At 36.4% G+C, this 21,546-nt stretch overlaps 1 protein-coding gene across 3 annotated transcripts in view; it reads left to right on the top strand.

The window, feature by feature from the left end:
- RCOR3 (REST corepressor 3) overlaps window positions 1-21,546 on the top strand; it is a 52,701-nt gene that overhangs the window by 3,858 nt on the left and 27,297 nt on the right. For all 3 annotated transcript variants that reach the window (XM_069544972.1, XM_069544973.1, XM_069544971.1), the window contains exons 3-7: window positions 5,650-5,727; window positions 8,317-8,369; window positions 10,652-10,813; window positions 12,293-12,417; window positions 13,293-13,371. In XM_069544972.1, the coding sequence (XP_069401073.1) occupies window positions 5,650-5,727; window positions 8,317-8,369; window positions 10,652-10,813; window positions 12,293-12,417; window positions 13,293-13,371 (497 nt within the window). The remainder of the gene's footprint in view (window positions 1-5,649; window positions 5,728-8,316; window positions 8,370-10,651; window positions 10,814-12,292; window positions 12,418-13,292; window positions 13,372-21,546) is intronic.

Here is a 21,546-nt window from a genome sequence, read left to right as displayed (position 1 = left end):
CTAAACTTAGATGGGCTTTTCTGTAGTTATAGGCAAATTTTGTCAAGCAAATGTAGACTGTCATTATTAAACACTTTTTACAAGGAAATTTTGAGTCTCTGTGCTGTTCAACATGGTACACTGCTTTATCTTATTCAAAGTGTTGTGCTGTTATGTGAATGTTTTTACTCCATATCAATTCAATACTGTTGGGTCATAACTTCAACATATTTCTTTGGAAGAGAAGAAAAAAGAAAAGATGTTTATTTGATGATAGAAGTTGAGAAATGGTCAGCTCCTCTCCTTTTCTCTTTTACATACTATTGTCTTTAGTCTTGTAAACCACTCAATCTGTCTTCATGATTTTTCACCCATAGCCATCCAAGTCATTTAGAAGAAAAATTTCTTTGAGTATCAAGATTAGTATGATCAGAATATAGGAAAATTAAAAGGATTTTTTTCGTGGAGGATATTTTTACTGGAGGAGATGATAGGAATTAAGCACAAAATTACTAAAATGAGTGTTTTAGAAAACATGAGTGAACTGAGACTTAAATTGGAATTAATGTTGTTAGGTTAGAAACAGTTTATGTTAACGGACCATTGCTAACTGCCTTTATAAAAATTTACTAAGCAGATATTTGACTCTCTCTTTTGTGACTCTCTTCCTTTTGGTTCATTGCTAGGCTGGCCCAACTTTTCTGTAGTGCCTTCTGGCTACACTTATGTCATGAGGAGCAGTTATGTGTGGTGATTAAGAGTCTTAGCTCTTATCATGCCTTTTAGCCACTATGGCATTGTGACCTTGGATGAACTGAATGTGTCCAGGCCTTAGCTTTCTTATTTGTAAAAGGGAGATAATTATATGATAAGATTAAGTAAAAATTAGTGTGTCACCAACTTGATGGACATGAATTTGAGTGGGATTTGGTGATGGACAGGTAAGCCTGGTGTGCTGCAGTCCATGGGGTCACAAAGAGTCAGATACAACTGAGCTGAACTGAATGTGTATAAGGCAGTGGCCTTCAAGATATTTTGTTGCTTACTCACAAAAGAAATTTGAAGAACAGATTCACATATTTTTAAGTTGATATCTGTTATTTGTCATTGAGTTTATTAGTTGAAAGATATAATTTCCAGTGTACTGAAAATGTTAACACTTTGAAATAGAGTTGTTATAAACTTATTTTAAACATCCAATTAAATGTAAATACTTGATAATGTGGTAGTATCTGTTTTATAAAATGTATAAATTTTTGTAATTTCCATGCATGTTCGTCACAGAATTTTATAAAACATTTTTGTTCTTGAAAGTGTTTTATTGATCACCTGTCCAGTTTCTGTACTATCATAATATGTACTCTTGTGAACATGAGGTTCTAAATGTTTAATTCTTCTGTCTGGAGTTATTGCAAGTAATGCATAATTAATTAAGATTGTAATAGTCATGGTACCTTGAGTAAAGGAGAGCTTTACTGATATTTGTTTGGCATCATAGTGGTTTTTAAATTTTAGGCAATGTACTCTTGTAAGATTTGGGTTGTGTGAGAGACGTGCCTGTTTTTCTTTTCCTTTTTTGAGTGAGAGAAGGAAATTTGTGAAGAAGGTCAGAAGTAGCTTAAGTGTGTAGCTTAGATTGCAGGTGACTTCTCAGGCAGATTGTCTTGGAAAAGAAAACAGGGAAGTTGATGTTCTGAAAATTGGTTCTCAGAAAACTTGATTGTGTACCCCTTGGAAAGTTGTTGTTTACCTCAGTTTGAAATCGATGAATTAAGTATATATAGTTCAGAGCCTAGTTTATAAATAGAATTTAAAAAATTTGGAGTATCTTACTGATCTCCATATTTAAGTTCTTTATGTGGAATATTTGTTTCATGGTTTCTGTCAAAATCCTTAGTTTGACTGTGTTAAAGGAAATCTGAAAAGAAATGGATTTATGTTTTTGTACTTTCTTTGAAACATGCTATTGGTATAGAAATCCTAATCAAAATGTTTTTTGTTGTTGGTTTTCCCCAATTTGGTCTCATACATGTACTTTACCAACTGTAGTTAAGGGGCTCTGAAAGATTTCGGGAGGATTGAACTTCTTTGGTTATTCAGTCACTCATTTGTGGCAACCCCATGGACTGCAGCACTCCAGGCTTCCCTGTCCATCACCAACTCCCGGGGCTTACTCAGGCTCATGTCCATAGAGTCGGTGATGCCATCTAACCGTCTCATCCTCTGTCGTTCCCTTCTCCTGCCTTCAGTCTTTCCCAGCATCAGGGTCTTTTCCAATGAGTCAGTTATTCGCATCACGTGGCCAAAGTATTGGAATTTCAGCTTCAGTGTCAGTCTTTCCAGTGAATATTCAGGACTGATTTCCTTTAGGATGGACTGGTTGGATCTCCTTGCAGTACAAGGGACTTTCAAGAGTCTTCTCCCAACACCACAGTTCAAAAGCATCAATTCTTCTGTACTCAGCTTTCTTTATAATCCAACTCTCACATCCATCCATGACTACTGGAAAAACCATAGCTTTGACTAGATGGACCTTTGTTGGCCCTTGAGGCATAATCATAAACATTTTTACAGATAAAAGCAAAATAAACATTTGGTTTATGTCCTTTAAATATTTTGGTTTACTTCAACTTTTATGATGAAAGGGTAAAGCTTTACTGAATGCAAGTCATCCTGAGAGGTAAATTGTTTTTAATCATGCAAGTTACTTTCTGTTACTCTTTATAGGAGAGGAATCGGGCTGAGTTGTCAATAAAACAAAATAAGTCATTTTAGCTATTCAGTCTCATTTTCAAAGGGTTGGTAAGAGAGGTCATCAGCTGTTTGAGTTAGAGCCCCATGAGATTTTATTCATTTATATTTTTGATTGATAAGAAGCCTTTCCAGTGTAGACTAAGAATGGAACTTAAAGAACTATCTTCAGTAAGATATGGTAGTAATGACACTAAGTCTTAGGTAGTGCTTACCATATGCCAAGTCCTTTACACATATGAATTCACTTCATTTTTTAACTACTCTGAAGAAGGTGCTCTCATTATCCCTGTTTTTAAAGATAGGTTAAACTGAGTCACAGAAAGTTAAGTAAATTTGTTCAAGGTGTCAAAGCTAGGAAGTGGCAGAGCTGAGATTCACACCTGGAGTTTGGCTCTATAGTGATTACTCTGTTAACCATTGTGCTAAAATATCTCTGGTTTCCTATAGACATCAGTCATCTTTTGCTCCTACTTGGACACATACATGATTGCAAATGGTGGCATCCAGTTCAAGAGCTAGGGCAAAAACATTGTGAAATGCCTAAGTAACCATTCTCTGCCACCATATGTGACTGCCACACACACGCGCACACACACACTGCCACCAGACGTGATTGTTACACACGCGCACACCATACACCCACATTAGAAGAGCTATTAGTCCCCACAGTTGGATGCCAGTTTCTTTCAGAGGATCCAGATCTTAATTATAGTGATAAGAATTTATGAGGAAACTTAACTGTTCTTCATGAACAAGAGTACAAAAAATAGTTTATATCAGTTTAAGAAGAGATATTTAATGAAAATATTTTAATTCAAGCTTTTTGTAATACAAGGATCGGATGCAAGGAGATATGTCTAAATATTAAGCATGTATACTGGTTAGACTCAAGACTTAATGGAAACCTTTCTTTGTTGAATTCCATATTCTATTAAGTGGTATTTAAATTAGCATCACAATCCATTGTGAAAAAGAATCAGTCTCATATTAAAGAATTGAAGTTTAGGATACTCTCTAGAAATAGCAGTTAAGTGTTAGTTGCTCAGTCGTGTCCAACTCTTTGGGATCCCATGGACTGTAGTCTGCCAGGCTCCTTTGTCCATGGAATTCTCTAGGCAAGAATACTGAAGTAGGTTTTTATTCCCTTCTCCAGGGGATCTTCCCAACCCAGGGATCAAACCCAGGTCTCCTGCATTGCAGGCAGATTCTTTACCCACTAAGCCACCAGGGAGGCCCAAAAATAGCAGTAAGGTTTTATTAAATAAAGACTTCTGACCAACTTAGATAAGTTGTCTATTTCTACTGAGTGGTTTAACTATTCTGCTTTTGTGTTTTTGTTTTATGAGGTTAAAAAATATATAAATATTGGAGTTTTAAAAAGATAGCTTAAAATTTAGTTTCAGTGAATATAAATTTTAGATAATATCCTTTAAACTTGATTTCCTTAAATTCTCAATTCCTGTTTTCATCCTTTCATTAAAGATACTTATGACAAAATGCAGTAGGTTTTCTTTTAGATTTAAATTGTAATTATGATTTTTTTAATACTTTTAGAGTATTCTCTCATTTCTTTTTTCTCCATCCCTAATTTTTCTTTATAGTAAACATACATAACAATTTTTAGCTTAAATAAGGAACCGCTGAATGATATTGCTTGATAGGTGACGTCTCTAGTTGGGAATATAGTAATAGTTACATTTACCCTTGGAAATGAATGGTTTTTATTCTGAATTTATTATTTATAACTTGATAAGTGATTACAGTTTAACTTCAGATTTCTATTAATGTTTTCTGTGAGTAATTTTGAAATTCTAGTCATTAATTACTGGTGGCTATAAAGCTCATACTCTTTAATTAACTTGAAGGCACCAAAGAATTAGGAAGAAGCCAGAAAAAGACTACCAAGAATTTAAAGACAGAACCTACTGGCATGGACTTGGCTCGGGGATAACTGTGTTAGGCCTTTTGTTCATTCTATCTCTTCTTAATTTATGTGCAGTTTCAACAGTGTTTGATTTTCCTGACTCTTTAGATTATAACAAATTATAAACAGCAGTAGTATGCTTCTGGGTTAGGTAGAGGTAGACTCTCAGATTACATTAAGAAGAAATAGCACTATTAACTGTACATGTTTTGACTTTGTTTTTCCCTTACACAGAGTACAAATGTTTGTAAATATAAGAACTAATTAACTCTAAAAAGGAGTAATTGGCAGACTCCTAGCAAGGGAGTAAGATTAAATAAAAACCATAAAAAGCAGATACAAGTGCTTAAAAATTATAATGATCTCGGCCCATTTAGATATGGGGCAAAACAATTATCACCTGAGGTATGTGCTTTTAAGTCGAGAGTTTTTAATAACTCCTAAGCAAGATATGGGCTTCTCTGGAGTTTTTAATATTTCCTAAGTAACATAGGCTTCTCTGGTGGCTCAGTGGTAAAGAATCCTGCGAATGTAGGAGATGTGCATTCGATCCCTGGATCAGGAAGGTCTCCTGGAGAAGGGAATGGCAACCCACTCCAGTATTCTTGCCTGGAGAATCCCATGGACAGAGGAGCCTGGTGGGCTACAGTCCACGGGGTCACGAAAGAGTTGGACATGATGTAGCAATTAAGCAACAAGTAACATATAAAAGGTTAAATCAAATTTATTACCTGTCGAGAAATAGGGATATAGAGTGTATTTTATAATAAAGTCTTTTTTTAATTTAAAGAGGGTAAGCTTCAGTGTTTCTGAAACTTTGTTCATATCCACAAATGATATATTTACTATATTTAGTATAAATCTGTTTTTATTCTTTGTTTCTTTGTCATCTTTTGCAGGTACTGTACTAAAATAGAAATAAAGCTTATTTTGCTTATACTTATTTTGAATGTGAATAAAGTTTATCATATTCAAAATAATTTTTTCCCCAGGTGCTACAAAGTACACAGATAAAGACAATGGAGGAATGCTTGTGTGGTCTCCATATCACAGTATCCCAGATGCCAAATGTAAGTTTTCTGAAACTGGATGTCTCTGTAAGTAGGGAATCGATCAACCAATTCAGAATGCAACTTACATTTGTTTTTGGATCTCTTAGATCTCATAAGAAATAGTTTGCATTTGTTTTATTTTGTTTTATTTTTGATGGAGCTTGCTATATTAGAATGTTTTTCCTTTTGAAAGATAGTGGGTTGATCATTCCAATTTGTGTCAGGCCCAGGAAGACTGAAAAAACCTAGGATCTGATGGCATTGCTGCTTAAATCCTGAAGCAGGGGAGGGAGTTACAATGTAGACATCTGCACAGGCTATTCCTCAGTATATGAAGCTGTAAAGAAATGCCTTCAAACTTCCAAGAGCCCACTATCATTACCATTTTAAAGAGGAAAGGGGAAAGAACTGACTTCAGCAGCCATCAATCAGGCCATCTTTGTGCTCTCCATTTCTGGACGGAGACCTTCTGGATCATTGACCATGCACTTCTTGAATCATGGTGTGGCTTTAGACTTCAGTGTGATGTAGCGGACCTGATCCTTTGCGGCACATCAGATATAGGAAACGTGCAGGTAACAAAACTAAGATCCCCACCCCTCCACTCAGTTATCATTTGATTTATTAAAACAAAAACCACTGAACAGCTATTTTAGCAGCTGTAAAATAAGTTTGTCTTTTTAAAATATTTACCAGATCTCAAAAGAGGTCCCATGCTTGTTTATTTAGTCCCATGAAAGTTAACGAGGTCCTATATATCATGTGCACAGTATGTCTTTCATACTTGTTAATGCAGTAAGAGAACTAAAAATTGAAAACTGAGTGTTGTTTTGCATACCTGATAATTCTTCCTGTTTACAAGCTTCAGAATACCAGCAAAAAGTCTAGCTGGTAATCTAGGAATTAATGCCTTTGAGGTATTCTTAACTGAAAACACAAAATTATACATTTTGTGTACTGAGGAACCTGAAAGAGATTGTCAGGTTTTTTCAATTTAGTCTTCCTTATAGGCAGATGCTTTCATTCATAAACTGAGCATCAGTGTCATTGGCTTTTGCCTTTTTAGTACTGTTTCATATAATGATGTATTTCTTAGCAAAGTGGAAAACAAGATTCAGAAAGCCAACATGTCCTGGCAGTGGTGTGTCCACCTGGAATATCCCAGTGAAGGTCTAGGGCAGTGGTTTTCATCCTTGGCTGTGCTTTGGACTTGCTTAGGGGAACTTTAAAAAAAACTCCTATTGATGTCTGGTCTCTACCTCAAACTAATTAAATCAAATTTTAGGGGGTGGAGCCAGGACTTGCTATTTTAGAGCTCTTCTTCTGATCCTAATGCATAGCCAAGGTTGGGAACCATAGTTGATTGGTTTTATTTAGCCTTCATTTATATAGGACTATAAGACATTTTTGTTAATCAGCATGTATGTAGACCTGTCATGTTTAAATGCTATGAGTTCTAAATAGAAAATAGTGTTTGGATTTTCTCCAAAGCTTGCAATCTTAGGGAGATACTGTAACATCTATAAAAATCGGTTGTTAATATAACAGCATTATTGTTATAATAGCATATTTATATATTAAACTGTACTATTAATAACAGCAAACTCTTAGAAAGTACTTAAAATGGGCCAGATGCTGCTTCAAGCACTTAACATATATTAGCTCATTTAATTCTAGGAGGAATAGTACTGAAAATAGTACTATTTTTATCCCTATTTATAGTGAAGAAACTAAGATACAAAAAGGTCAAGTTAATTGCTTAAAGTCCAAAAACAAGTGATAGGGCTGGGAATCAAGTCTTGGTAGATGAGCTAGCTGTTCTCGGATCAGAATTCTTAACCACTGCTTCTCAAAAATGTGCTTAAAGAATTTATATATTTATATTGTATAGGATTAAGAAAGACTTTGCATAAAAATGAGTCCTAAATGTGAAATACAGATTTCTCAGCAATAAGGCCTTGAAATAGCCTGTATATATATGTCCTCATAGAAGCTGTGCTTATTTAAACAGCTATTTGCTTGATTATAATAATTGAGGATGAAAGAAAATGGAATATATAGGTACCTTTTGTATAGCTAGCAGGAGGAGCTGAAGAAAATTTTAGGCATACTAAAGCATGTTTAAATTGTTACTATACTGGCAAAACTATAAACCATCCTTTATACAGTAATCAAATATGGGAAGGTAAAAGCTTTGGGAAAACTCTAAACATGAGATGAGGTCTTAAATAGCTAAGTCTCGCTAAATAAATATTCCCATAGAAGCTACCTAATATTTTATACTATAATTAGGCTCTGTTGGCTGACCACAGATTGGTCTTTTTATAATACAAAAATAATTAGTCATGTCAGTGAATTTAATAAGTATATGCTGTATGGTCATGGAGATAAGGCATACTAAGTAAAATTTTAAACCAAGTGAGCTTCTGATCCTATATGTAGAAGTGAAGGTCTTTTTTATAATGTTTTATGGAAAATGACTTTGGCTTTTTTTTAATCCCTAGAGTATAATTGTTTTTAAATTTTGGCTTGTTTAAAAAAGCAAAGTCAACCTGCACAGATGAAGTAAATGAGAATAATTAATTGTATAACACTGTTTCGTTACAGTGGATGAATATATTGCAATTGCAAAGGAGAAACATGGCTACAATGTGGAACAGGTATGTAGAGAAACATTTTAATATTAAGGTTTGCCTCAGTGATTATCAAATCCAAAGAACATCTCATGATAGTTTCTGCCTTAAGAAAGTGCTTAAGTTCAACCAACTTTATGAAAGTGAAAATGTTAGTTGTTCAGTTGTGTCCGACTCTTTGCAACCGCTTGGACTGTAGCCCATGTGGCTTCTCTGTGGGATTCTATTCAATTCTATTCTATTCTATTCAACCCAGGAGTGGGTTGCTATTTTCTTCTCCAGGGGATCTTCCCAACCCAGGGATCGATCGCAGGTCTCCTGAATTGCGGGCAGTTTCTTTACTGTTTGAGCTACCTGGGAGGTTGTAGCAAAGTCTGACCTTTCATCATTAAAGATTTTGCTTTTATAAACATTATTTATCTCAAGGGCTTGAACATTTGTCTCTCAGTACCTCTGGGTGGGTGGTTTTTTGTTTTTTTTTTTTTGAGTTTTTAAAAATCTGAAAGCCTTAAGGATTACTCGAAAATACTTACCAAAAGGGGAGATTTTTTTAAGTAGAAGTAATTCTCTGACTTTTTAACCTAAAAGACCTAGAAACTAAACTTTTTATTTAAAGAAATATTTTAAGGTTTTTAAATTTTGAAGGAAATAATTCACAAAGGGCTTTAAAAAAAAAATAGATAACTTTAAGAGGAGATATATGTGGTATGGGACTGCCCAGGTGGTACAGTGGTAAAGAATCCACCTGCCAGTGCAAGAGACAAAGGTTTGATCCCTGGATCAGGAAGATCCCCTAGAGGAGGAAATGGCAACCCCCTCCAGTATTCTTGCCTGGAAAATTCCGTGGACAGAGGAGCCTGACAGGCTGTAGTCCTTGGCGTCGCAAACAGGACTGACCAGCTGAGCATGCGCACATGCACATGTGACATATGGTCCATTCTCCCCAGTGAGATGGGGGTGTAGAGCGTGGCAGGTGGAAGTGAGACAGGCGTTCTACATTTCATTTCAACTAAGTATAAGATCAGCCTCTGTCAGAATTAATAGTGAAAAAGTGAACTTTCTGTTACCTGGATTATTAAGAGCTAATTTTATAGTTAGTAACATGGTTAAATTATAGAAAATCATTTTGATGAGATTGAGATGTTAATCTAAATATAGTTAAGTTTTCTGAGGGTTTTGAAGACTTTGCTTATGTATTTTGTTTTTAAGACTTGACTTTCTTTTTACTATTTGATAAGGTTAATTCTTTGAAATATGACTGTATATGTGTCCATTTTCATGTTCATTTTCAAGGAGTACTACCAAAGTACCAAAGTATTACCAAAGTGAGAAATTAATGCTGTTTAAAAAGTTACTATCTCTCCTCTTAAAAAATAAACCTTTATCCCCTAAATGATACTCAGTTCAGTCGCTCAGTCGTGTCTAACTCTTTGTGACCCCATGAACCACAGCACACCAGGCCTCCCTGTCCATCACCAACTCCCGGAGTCCACCCAAAGCCATGTCCATTGAGTCGGTGATGCCATCCAACCATCTCATCCCCTGTCCTCCCCTTCTCCTGCCCTCAATCTTTCCTAGCATCAGGGTCTTTTCCAGTGAGTCAGCTCTTCACATCAGGTGGCCAAAGTATCAGTACCTTACGGTAAAGATAAAGGTGTACCTCTTACAATAGAAGGAAAAGTTGTTGAATTGTCAGAAATTATCCATTTCAGGTTTTCCTATGATTTGGTAATAAAGTCATTGAAATTATTAATATGCCTTATAGTTTTTTGTGTACATTATAATAATAAAGAACTTTAGAAATACATGTGGTAAAATAGTGTTAAAAGTTGCATTTGAGGTACTCAGATACTTCTAACAGGTTAAAACATAAATAGTTCTCTACTGATTCTTGTCTGAGCACTTCTAGTTTTGTGTTATAATTGATAGTTTCATTCAAGTATTGACTTACAGGTTATTTTTCCTTTTAGCGTATTTTTCCCTACACTTGACAAATGAATAAATGTGAGTGAAAGTCTTGATATGAGCCTACAGACCTGCTTTAGTAATTATAGCCACTCTCCTCAGCTCACTTTTTCCTAGATTCTACAGCAGATGTGGTATGTAAGAACATTTACTATTCTGAGGCCCTGATTTGAAAGAAAGAAATGAGCTCTGTTACCTGGGCACCCTGATTAAAAGCCCCAAACTGAATGTATCTTCAGTTGAAGTCATAGGCTTAAGACTTTAACCTGATTTGTGTTTAACTCTCTCAAGTGTGATGGAACATGAGTCCATTAAAACCAAAGGGGAATGATTTCTCTTCAAAGGCACTTGGCATGTTGTTCTGGCATAAACATAACATTGAGAAGTCCCTTGCTGATCTCCCTAATTTCACTCCCTTTCCGGATGAGTGGACAGTGGAAGATAAAGTCCTATTTGAACAAGCCTTTAGTTTTCATGGGAAGAGCTTTCACAGGATTCAGCAAATGGTATGGTAATTTTGCTTTTACTGTGGTTCGTACCTGAGTGATACCTAATTCTGTTGTTAAACACTTCCTAATTATTAAATACAAAAAAGTTTTCCAATCTAATTGTTAAAAATATTTTGAAATAGATATATTTGCATATAGTCTTATTTTCTACAGCTACTCTTAATACGTGATCATTATGTTCCATTTCATTGTAATAAGTTAAGATTATGATAGTGAAAGTGAAGGGGGCTTCCCTGGTAGCTCAGAGGTTAAAGCGTCTGCCTGCAGTGCAGGAGACCTGGGTTCGATCCCAGGGTTGGGAAGATCCAAGATTAATAGACTTACTAAATAAGTTTATCATTTCAGGAAAAATCATAATTTCAGTTTTATTAAATGTTTCATTTTTAACATGAGGATTTTATTTTCAAATTTATATTCTTTTGGATATGAAAACTGTTGATAGTTAGAAATTCTGTATCATTTCAGTGTTGTTCAGGGGCTGTTCCTTTTTTTTTTTGAAAGAAAAACTGATCTTTATTTCTAGCTCTTAAATTTTTTGTGTTTCTAGTCAAAATTGTATAACTTTGAGAAGTTATTGCATTAAACTCTTTTAAGTTGAATTTTGGAAATTAGAAATGTTTGCAAATATATCTAAGTGTCTTCCATAATCAAAAACAACATTTTTCATTGGAACAGTGTGTCCTTGTTTGTCAATATATGACAAAGTAGTGCATGATCATTTAATATCCAAGTCTGTTTGCATTATTTATCATCTTAAAGCCTGGATTTAAAACAAAATGATATTGAATCGCTTTTCTTTAAAACATTATGCTAAGCAACAGAAGCCAAACATAAAAGGCCACATATTGTGTGATTCCACTTACATGAAATATCCAGAATAGGCAAATCTGTAGAGACAGAAAGTAGATTAGTAGTTGCCAGGGTCTGGGTTAAAGGGAGAATAGGAAGTGACTGTTAATAAGTTTAAGGTTTCTTCTTGAGGTTATGAAAATGTCTGAAATTAAATAGTGGTAGTTGCACAACTTAGTGGATAAGCTAAAAACCTCTGAATTGTGCACTTTAAATTGGTGAATTTTGTGATATATGAATTATAAATCAGTTTATAAAAATCCAGTTTACAGAGGGGGTGGAAAGAGCAGAGTAACTCTCTAAGAAAACAGATGTGGAATATTTCCATTTTGCTGTGGACTTCTGGGGCCATTCACATCATATTAGTTTGTGACATCCTTCTCTCCTTTCTCTGCTCAGAATAAATAGGAATATTTATTTACAAATATCAGTGACATAGGTATGGTGGGGTTCTATGACTGTAGCTGCACTTTTTAACTCTATAATTCATAAAGGTACCTGGGAAAATTTTGTTCGTCTGTGCTTTTGTTTGCTAAGTATCAAAGAATAATACCAGAGATATTATTCATTCTGTTAATCAGAGTTTGTGAAAAAACTTGCTGATATTAACATGATTTTTTTTTCAAGCTTCCAGATAAGACAATTGCTAGCCTTGTGAAATATTACTATTCCTGGAAAAAAACTCGATCTAGGACAAGCTTAATGGATCGCCAGGCTCGTAAACTAGCCAATAGACATAATCAGGGTGACAGGTAGGTTGGATGCCTTTATATAGTTACAGGTATTACTTGTATTTCCTAAGGTAGAACAGTGATCACAACACATTGTAAATGCTTCTTATTCTTATATTCCTATTTCTGCTCTGACAAGAACTGAGTGATCAGAAATTTTCATTGTAAGAACTTTCTTCAACTCTTTAAATGTTAATCATAGAGTCAGCAAACCTTTGTACTGAGTTATATTTGAATTGTATTTAATCACAAACGCTTCCCTTTAGTATTGATATATTCAGTACATATATTTAGACTATATTAAAAAAATTTATTTGGGACTTCTGTGGTGGTCCAGTGGTTAAGTCTCCGTGCTTCCACTGCAGGAAGCGTGGTTTGATCCATGGTTGGGGAACTAAGATCCCACATGCCAAGCTGTGCAGTGAAAAAGTAAGGGGGGAAAAAAAAGAAATATATTCTCTGGAAGATGGTCTTTCCACAGTTACCTGAATAACTGAAGTCCACGTTATTATAGCTGTGTCTTTCTGATCGTATAAGAGAGTGTTTTGCTTTCTGGTTTTTGTCTGTCTTTATCCTCCAGTTGGAGAACTGAAATAATAAATATTACATCAAATTACTATATATGCTCTTTCTCCCAAATGATATTTCTTTCTAAATATCTTTCCTATTAAGTCTCTGTTTTTTAGCTAGAAATGTTTGCTTAAATGATTCTATATACCTAAAAGGATAAATGTTTCTAAACACTAGAGGAATCTAAATTATGAAAACTTGCCTTCCTAAGGATAACTCCTGGGGAATATTTAGTAAAATTACTAGGTAGGTATATTGCAGTTTGATAAGAACACTGGAATAGAATAAAAAGTGAGTTAAATTTATTAATCTTTGTTTCTTTTCAGTGATGATGACGTGGAAGAAACACACCCAGTGGATGGAAACGATAGTGATTATGATCCCAAAAAAGAAGCCAAGAAAGAGGTAATGATGATCATTAGAGTCCTTGTAACTGTTCTACAAATTCACTCCAAAAAATGAGCAGTACTTCATATTAAGAAAAGCATTTTTATATAATGGATTAGAAGGTAGTAAATTTCAATGTTAATTGAAGTTTTTTGGAAAAGCAAAAACATCAAGAATTCCAATTAGCCAGTAGTTTAAGTAAATTGGGGATTATCTCATCCATTCAGAGGTATAAAAGCCCTCCCATGATGCCTGTTCTTTTATTTTTTTTTGGCCACTCTACACGACTTGTAGGATCTCAGTTCCCTGACCAGGGATTGGACCTGGGCCACAGCAGTGAGAGCTGGGAACCCTAACCACTGAACCTCCAGGAAACCACCCACAACACCTGTTCTTTAATGCGTAGAAAAGAAGTAAAATCACTCTTCGATGAGACAATATTAAGTGTAGAATATTTTTTTGGAGAACGTTTAGTTTATTCCATTTTATAACAAATTAGAAATTAGTACCAGGTATACTAACAGCAGTGAAAATTGAAAGCTGCCTCAAAGGAAGAGATGAAAGAATTCCCAACTAGAAATGCAGTCATACTCCTCAATTTAATGATAATGGTGATGACTTCAAATCTTGAAAAGTTTTAAATTGATATACATGCTCATTTGTTAAGGCAAGGAACTAAATAATTGTAAAAATATATATATACTAGATGTCAGTGGGTAAAGGTTTGTGATGTATAGGCAACTTGTGAAAATAACATTGAAAATTGGTGACAACAATGTGACTCCATCCAATTGAATGACTCGCATTCCTGCTCTTAAGGAACTCAATGCCATGGCCCGTTCTGGCACTTGTCATCTTTTGTCAGTGAAATTTGAAAAATTCTACTCAGCTTGATACTTTACTGATTTTCTTACTACTGCTAAAGGTTCTCAGATTCCCTGAATCCTTCACTTTTTCCCAAGCCTCCTTGTCTCCCTGAACCTTAGACCAAATGGCCATTTCCTTAAGTTGCTCTCTTCCTAGTGTCTGTAACTCCCCATTTCTCTCACTCTTCTGCTATCCCTTCTCTAACCCTGTAAACCCACAATGCTGGATAAATTGCTATTCTTGGTCTGGTGTTACAAGAGAAGATTACACAATCATGTACATTGTTGGTACTTGCAAAAAATAGTTTGCAGTCTCAGTGTAACCCTTAGCATCTCTCAATTTTTAACCTGTAATTTTCAGTTTTTTCATTGGTAAAATTAAAATAATAGGTTGTTCTGACAATCAACTAGGTAATATATATAAAAGCATTTATTATAGTACCCAGTACATAATAAATCTTGAATAAGATTTATTGTGTAAGCAAGTATTTGAGCAGTCATCCTTTTCTACACATCACCTACCACCTCCCCTCTCCCCTGAAAAACTCAGCAGATAACTTCACTTTCTACTTCAAGAAGAAAATATCAAGCAGGAATGCCCTTAAATTCCAGCCGCTCCCCTAACCTCTGTGCTACCACACTACACTTTTTATCTGAGTATATTTACACTTAGGACATTATATTAAAATTACTGTTTTTTGCCCGTTAAGCTGTGAACTCTTTGAAGTCAGGGCTTCCGTAACCTTGGAACATCTGGTACCCACCCCCCCAGCACTTTATACAGTACTCATTTCCCACTTCCTTGCTGGTGCTTGATAGGATCAGACTTTTCAAATGTCACAAATGCAGTAATATGAAATTACTGAATGAACAGTCTGTGCTGCATGCCTCTCTTTGACAGTAAGAAAGGTCCCTCTCCTTGTTCTGTATAATTTCATTGCTAGTTTGATCCTACCTGTCCCTGCATATTGCCTTTAGGACCTTTTCCATCAGTTTCTTTGCCATACTTTCAGCCTTTTCACTGCAGCCCAGAAGTATGCTCCAGTCTTTCGTTTACAAGCATCACTATCTATCTTAGCATTACTTCACTCTCTGAGTTTGCTTCATTCAGCTTGCTGCCCCTTTACTTCTCTCAAACTGCTGACAGATCAGCAGTGACCTCCTGCCTAACTGCCACATCCAGCGACTGGTTACTCAGTGCATTCTCCTTGTGCTTCCTGTAGTATTTCAAGTTATTGATCCCTCCCTTGTTCTGAAAATCTGGATTTGACTTTTATAACACCATTCTCTGATTCCCATCTACCTTTTTAACTAGTGTCATTTAGTCGCTCAGTTGTGCCCAGTTCTTTGCGACCGCAAGGACTGTAGCCCACCAGGCTCCTCTGTCAATGGAATTCTCCAGGCCAGAAGACTGGAGAGTTTCCTTCTCCTGGGGATGATCTTGACCCAGAGATCAAACCTGTGTCTTTTGCATTGGCAGGCAGATTCTTTACTGCTGAGCGAGCATGGAAGCCACTTTTAACCATTGTGTCTCGGTTTTAGTGACTTCTTTTTCTCCTTCTCAATTACTCTGTTCATTGTGTGATTATTGTTTCTAATTTTCTCTCTCAAATAACTGTAAATTTTATTCTTTTCTCTTTGGTCTTCTAGGTGACTGCCTTATTTTTAGGTTCCCATCTCTTCTCTGAATTACTGACATTTTCTATCTTATCTTAATTTACCTTGTCTCCAGATGTTGCACCACACCTTCCAAGACCATTCTCTACACTGTTGCTAAGACAACCTTTTAAAACCAAACTGCTGCTTGCAGTTCCTCCGTGGCTTTGTCCATAGGATAAAACACAACCTTTCTAGTTAGACATTCTCCACCCCCACTGTTATTTCACATTGCTAAGAGAGGCTCAGGTAAGTGTTTTAGTGCCCTGGCTCTTGCTCTTTGTTGGTCTGTTTTTCTAGCGTTTTTCCCTTTCTTCTCAAACAGGCCTAGCAAATTCCTCGTAACTCTGCAATATGTAGCTTGTCTATGAACTCCCCTTGCCTCATGTTGAATTGATTGCTTCCTTGTTTTTCTTTAAATCCATTGCAGTCCTCATTGAGCTGAGTGGTACTTGTGTACATCTAATCTCCCCTCACCTGCCTTCCTATCCTTGAGTGGTAAGCTCTTAAGGAGCAAGAAATGAGTCTCAACTGCAGGGCCTGGTACACAGTAGGCAGTCAATCAAATATATTTTAACAGATAAGAATATACACTATAAACTCTTAATTGCTGTACAAATATGAGAGATTAGGGATTTGGGTTTAGTTACCTAGGGAATGTGTGTATGTAGAATACTGTTTTGTCCAACCATGCGAGGTGATACTTATACATTTGGTCTTTTGTTTGCCAATAATCTCATCCCATTAGCAAAAGACAGTGAGGGGAGTAAAATGTAAAAAGTGTTAAAAACATGCTGCAGGGTTGTGGTCCAGGACTGGCACTGTGTGTCAGCAGTTTCATTCAGTTCTCTGCTCTTTCCCAGATGACGGGGCACCAGGCAGGCAATGATGCTGTAACATTGCCTTTAACACACAGCTGCTTCTGCAAGTTAATGACACATTATATGGAAAGGTTTTTATTTTTAACTTTTAAAAATTATGAAACTATACATACCATAGACTGTACAATTTGAAGAATAGTAATAAACACCAGTGTGTCCATCACTGAGCTTAAGAAACAGAAGTCCTTTGTTTTCTTTATTGCACCCCACTCCTTTCTTCCCAGTGGGAACCTGGAAGGAAATCGTATGCATCCATTGTATGCATGTGCCACCACTTACCTACTCTAATTAGTGGACATTGTTTCTAGCTGCTTCTTATTATGAACAATACTGATAAGAGCATATCCTGGATACGTACATATACAACGGCTCCTGTGCGATAGCAGTTCTCAGCAAGGTTTAGTATTACCTGCATAAGGGACATGTAAAAATTATGGAGGTGTTTCAGGTTGACGGACACTCTTAGCATATAGTGGGAAAGGGATGCCAGGTCTCCTGAAGTGCGCAGTGCAGATCATTCCACCAAAATGCCAACCGCGACTTAGTGAGTAGTAATACCCTACAGTTGTTTGGAGTGGCATTACTGTATTTAGACTGTAGCCATGTTTAACTTTTCCTGGGAGTGTGTGAACTAAACTGCTTCTGTCGTGTCTGACGCTTTGTGACCCTGTGAACTGTAGCCCACTAGGCTCCTCTGTTCATGGGATTCTGCAGGCAGGAATACTGGAGTGGGTTCCATCCCCTCCTCCAGGGGATCTTCCTGACCCTGGGATCGAACCCACATCTCTTAGATCTCCTACATTGGCAGGCAGGTTCTTTATCACTAGCGTCACTCTATTTTAGACTATAACTGTGTTTAACTTTCCTAGATAATGGCAAATCATTTTCTACATTTGATGTACTTCTATTGGCTAGGAGAATACTCATTACCCAACTTCCTTGCCAGTACTTCAGGATTTCCCAGGTGGCTCAGAGGTGAAGAATCTGTGTGCCAATGCAGGAGACATAGGTTCAGTCCCTGGATCAAGAAGATCCCCTGGAGAAGGAAATGGCAACCCACTCCAGTATTCTTGGCTGGAGAATTTCAAGGACAAAGGAACCTGGTGGCCTGCACTCCATGGGGTTGCAAAGAATCAGACACGACTGAACATGCAGCATTCACTGCCAGTACGTTATATGATAAGTCTTCCAAGATATTAGGAATCTGATCATCTGAAATAGTATCTTATTGTGTTCTCAGTTCATTCATCAGGTTACTAATGAAGCTGATTATTTTTCCATCTGTTTATTATATATTATTATGTCTTTTTTAAAGTGCATATTTGTGTTTTATCTGTCGGTTTGGTTTTATCTTTTACTTAAAGAGAATGTATGAATTTTTTTCTTACTGAATTCCTTGTATATTCTAGATACTAATTTTTTGGTTAAGTGTGTTGCAGAGATCTTTTAGCAGTTCTTGGTTTATCTTTTTTTACTCTCTTTACATGCTTTGATGAACAGCTATGTCATCAAAAGTACATACATATTCAAATTTCAATATTCTATATTTTTTCTGTAAATTTAAAAATTTTGCTTTTTACACTTATGTCCTTTATCTGTCAGTAATTAGGTTTGCTTTATGTTGCCGGATAAAAACCCATTTTGTTTTGTTTTGTTTTCTAATATGAAAATGAGTTCATCTCTTTCAACTGGTCTGCCATATCAGCTGTATCATGGATGAGGTTTCTATATAAGTATGGCTCTCTAGGGGCTTCCCTGCTGGCTCAGATGGTAAAGATTCCACCTGCAGTGCAGGAGACCCGAGTTCAATCCCTGGGTCGGGAAGACCCCTTGGAGAAGGGAATGACAACCCACTCCAGTATTCTTGCCTGGAGAATCCCATGGACAGAGGAGCCTGGTGGGCTACTGTCTGTGGGGCTGCAGAGACTCAAGTTAACATTTTCACTCTCACTGGCTTTCCAGTCTGCTCCTCCTGTCAGTCGCACAGCGTCTTAGCTAGTATAACTTTATAATAAACCTTGATAGCTGCTGGGATAACTCCCCTTACTTGGTAGTGCTTCTTAAGGCTTCCTTGGCTATTTTTGGACCTTTATCTCAAACTTCAAAGTAGGAGAGCCCTACTTGATATTCCATTGAATCTATATATAAACTGGAGAGAAATGAAATCTGTTACCTGTTTATAGATTAGTTTGCATTTCCTATATAGAGGTTTATATTATCTGAAAATAATAGCAGTTTTATTTCTTTTCAATCCTTGTAATACTTTTTATTTCTGCTCTTACTGAACTGGTTAAAATCACCAGTATAATGTTGAAGAGAAGTTATAATAGCAAATATTTTTATCTTATTCCTGACTTTAGAGAGAATAACTTCAGGTTTCAGCATCAAGTAGGATGTTATTGAAGGTTTTGGACTTGCTCACCTGACTGTCAGCTAAAGTGAAAGTGAAGTCGCTCAGTCGAGTCGGACTCTTTGCGACCCCGTGGACTATAGCCCACCAGGCTCTTCTGTCCATGAGATTCTCCAGGCAAGAATACTGGAGTGGGTTGCCATTTCCTTCTCCAGGGGATCTTCCTGACCCAGGGATACAACCCAGGTCTCCCGCATTGCAGGCAGATGCTTTAACCTCTGAGCCACGCATTCCTCTATAGCCTGGTGGTCCCCTAGTAATCTGGCTTCTTACCGTGGCTGGTTTCCTCCAAAGTAATCATCCCCAAAGCAGAGAGAGAAGGTACCTAGCCGTTTCTGGCCTAGCCTTGCAAGTTACTCAGTGTCACATGTGTTACATTCTGTTGGTTATAAGTGATCTACTGAACTTGGTCCAGAATCAAAGAGAATGGGATAGAGAGTCTCTCTTCCCAGTGGTTGGAATGTTGAGGAATTTGAGGATATGTTTTAAAACCTCCAAATCTAAAATGTTGAATTTTCATGAATGTTTTTCCATGTGTGCTTGAGAGTAATATATACTTTTAATTATTGGTTATAGGGTTTTTTTTAATGTGTCTTAATTGAAGCTAGTCAGTTAATATGACTGAAATCAGTATTCTGTTACTGCTTGCCTACTTGCTAGTATTGGTTTTGTAGGTGTTTATGTGCTTTTCTGATGGATTATTGAGAAATAACTGTATTTTGAAGCTATTACTTATTAGATGGGTAGTAACTGTTTTGTTGAATTTGAAACTTTTATCTTCTACTTTTAAAGATTATTTGTCTGGTATAGCTCTATCTGCTTCCTGAGAAATCTGTATGCAGGTTAAGAAGCAGCAGTTAGAACTGAACGTGGAACAATGGACTGGTTCCAAATTGGGAAAGGAGTATGTCTAGGCTGTATATTGTCACCCTGCTTATTTAACTTATATGCAGAGTACATCATGTGAAATGCTGGGCTGAATGAAGCACAAGCTGGAATCAAGATTGCTGGGAGAAATATCAATAACCTCAGATATGCAGATGACACCACCCTTACGGCAGAAGGCGACAAAGAACTAAAGAGCCTCTTGATGAAAGTGAAAGAGAGCGTAAAGCTGGCTTAAAACTCAGCATTCAAAAAATGAAGATCTTTGCATCTGGTTCCATCACTTAATGGCAAATAGATGAGAAAACAATGGAAACAGTGACCGACTTTATTTTCTTGGGTTCCAGAATCATTGCAGATGGTGATCATGATTGCAGCTATGAAATTAAAAGACACTTGCTCCTTGGAAGAAAAGTTATGACAAACCTAGGTGGTGGTTTAGTAACAAGTTGTGACCAACCTAGACAACATATTAAAAAGCAGAGACATTACTTTGCCAACAAAGGTCCGTCTAGTCAAGGCTATGGTTTTTCCAGTGGTCACTTATAGATGTGAGAGTTGGACTGTGAAGAAGGCTGAGCTCCGAAGAATTGATGCTTTTGAACTGTGGTGTTGGAGAAGACTCTTGAGAGTCCCTTGGACTGCAAGGGGATCCAACCAGTCCATTCTGAAGGAGATCAGTCCTGGGATTTCTTTGGAGGGAATGATGCTGAAGCTGAAACTCCAGTACTTTGGCCACCTCATGCGGAGAGTTGACTCATTGGAAAAGACTCTTATGCTGGGAGGGATTGGGGGCAGGAGGAGAAGGGGACGACGGAGGATGAGATGGCTGGATGACATCACTGACTCGATGGACATGAATTTGAGCAAGCTCCAGGAGTAGTTGGTGATGGACAGGGAAGCCTGGCCTGTTGCAGTCCATAGGGTTGCAAAGAATTGGACATGACTGAGCAACTGAACTGAACTGATAGCTTTGTCATCTTTCTTCTGTTGTGTTTGACTGGTATATCGTTATTCCTTACTTTCAACATTTCTGTGTCCTCATATTTTAAGTATATATGTCTTATAGGAACAGATATGTGGTATTTTTTATTTTATCTAGAGAATTTAGCCCTTTTATACCAGTTATGATTGATATTTGTATTTTTATAATTTCTTATTTTTATCTTCTATTTGACTTTCTTTTTGGATCAAGAATTCTTCTCATTTGATTTTTTTTTTTATTTTATTCTCTACTAGTTTAGAATGTTTCTATCTTTCTGTTCTTATTGTATACTCTGGAAGTTTTATCTTGCGTATTTAACTTTTAAAGTCTAATTTTGGTGCTTTTAATGAGCTTCTGGTTAATTTAAGTCCATTAAGATGCTTTGACTTCAGCCACTACCTTGTTTCATATGCTATTTTTTTCCAGTTTTAGTTTCATCTTATTTTTTAATATATCGCATTAGACATATAGTCAGTGTTAGATTTACTAAACTAACAAGAAATTTACCCA

This window comes from Ovis canadensis, chromosome 12 (assembly GCF_042477335.2).
Source record: "Ovis canadensis isolate MfBH-ARS-UI-01 breed Bighorn chromosome 12, ARS-UI_OviCan_v2, whole genome shotgun sequence".
NCBI lineage: Eukaryota > Metazoa > Chordata > Mammalia > Artiodactyla > Bovidae > Ovis > Ovis canadensis.
Note: the sequence above shows the minus strand (reverse complement) of the source record. Positions and strands in the feature narration are given on the sequence as shown.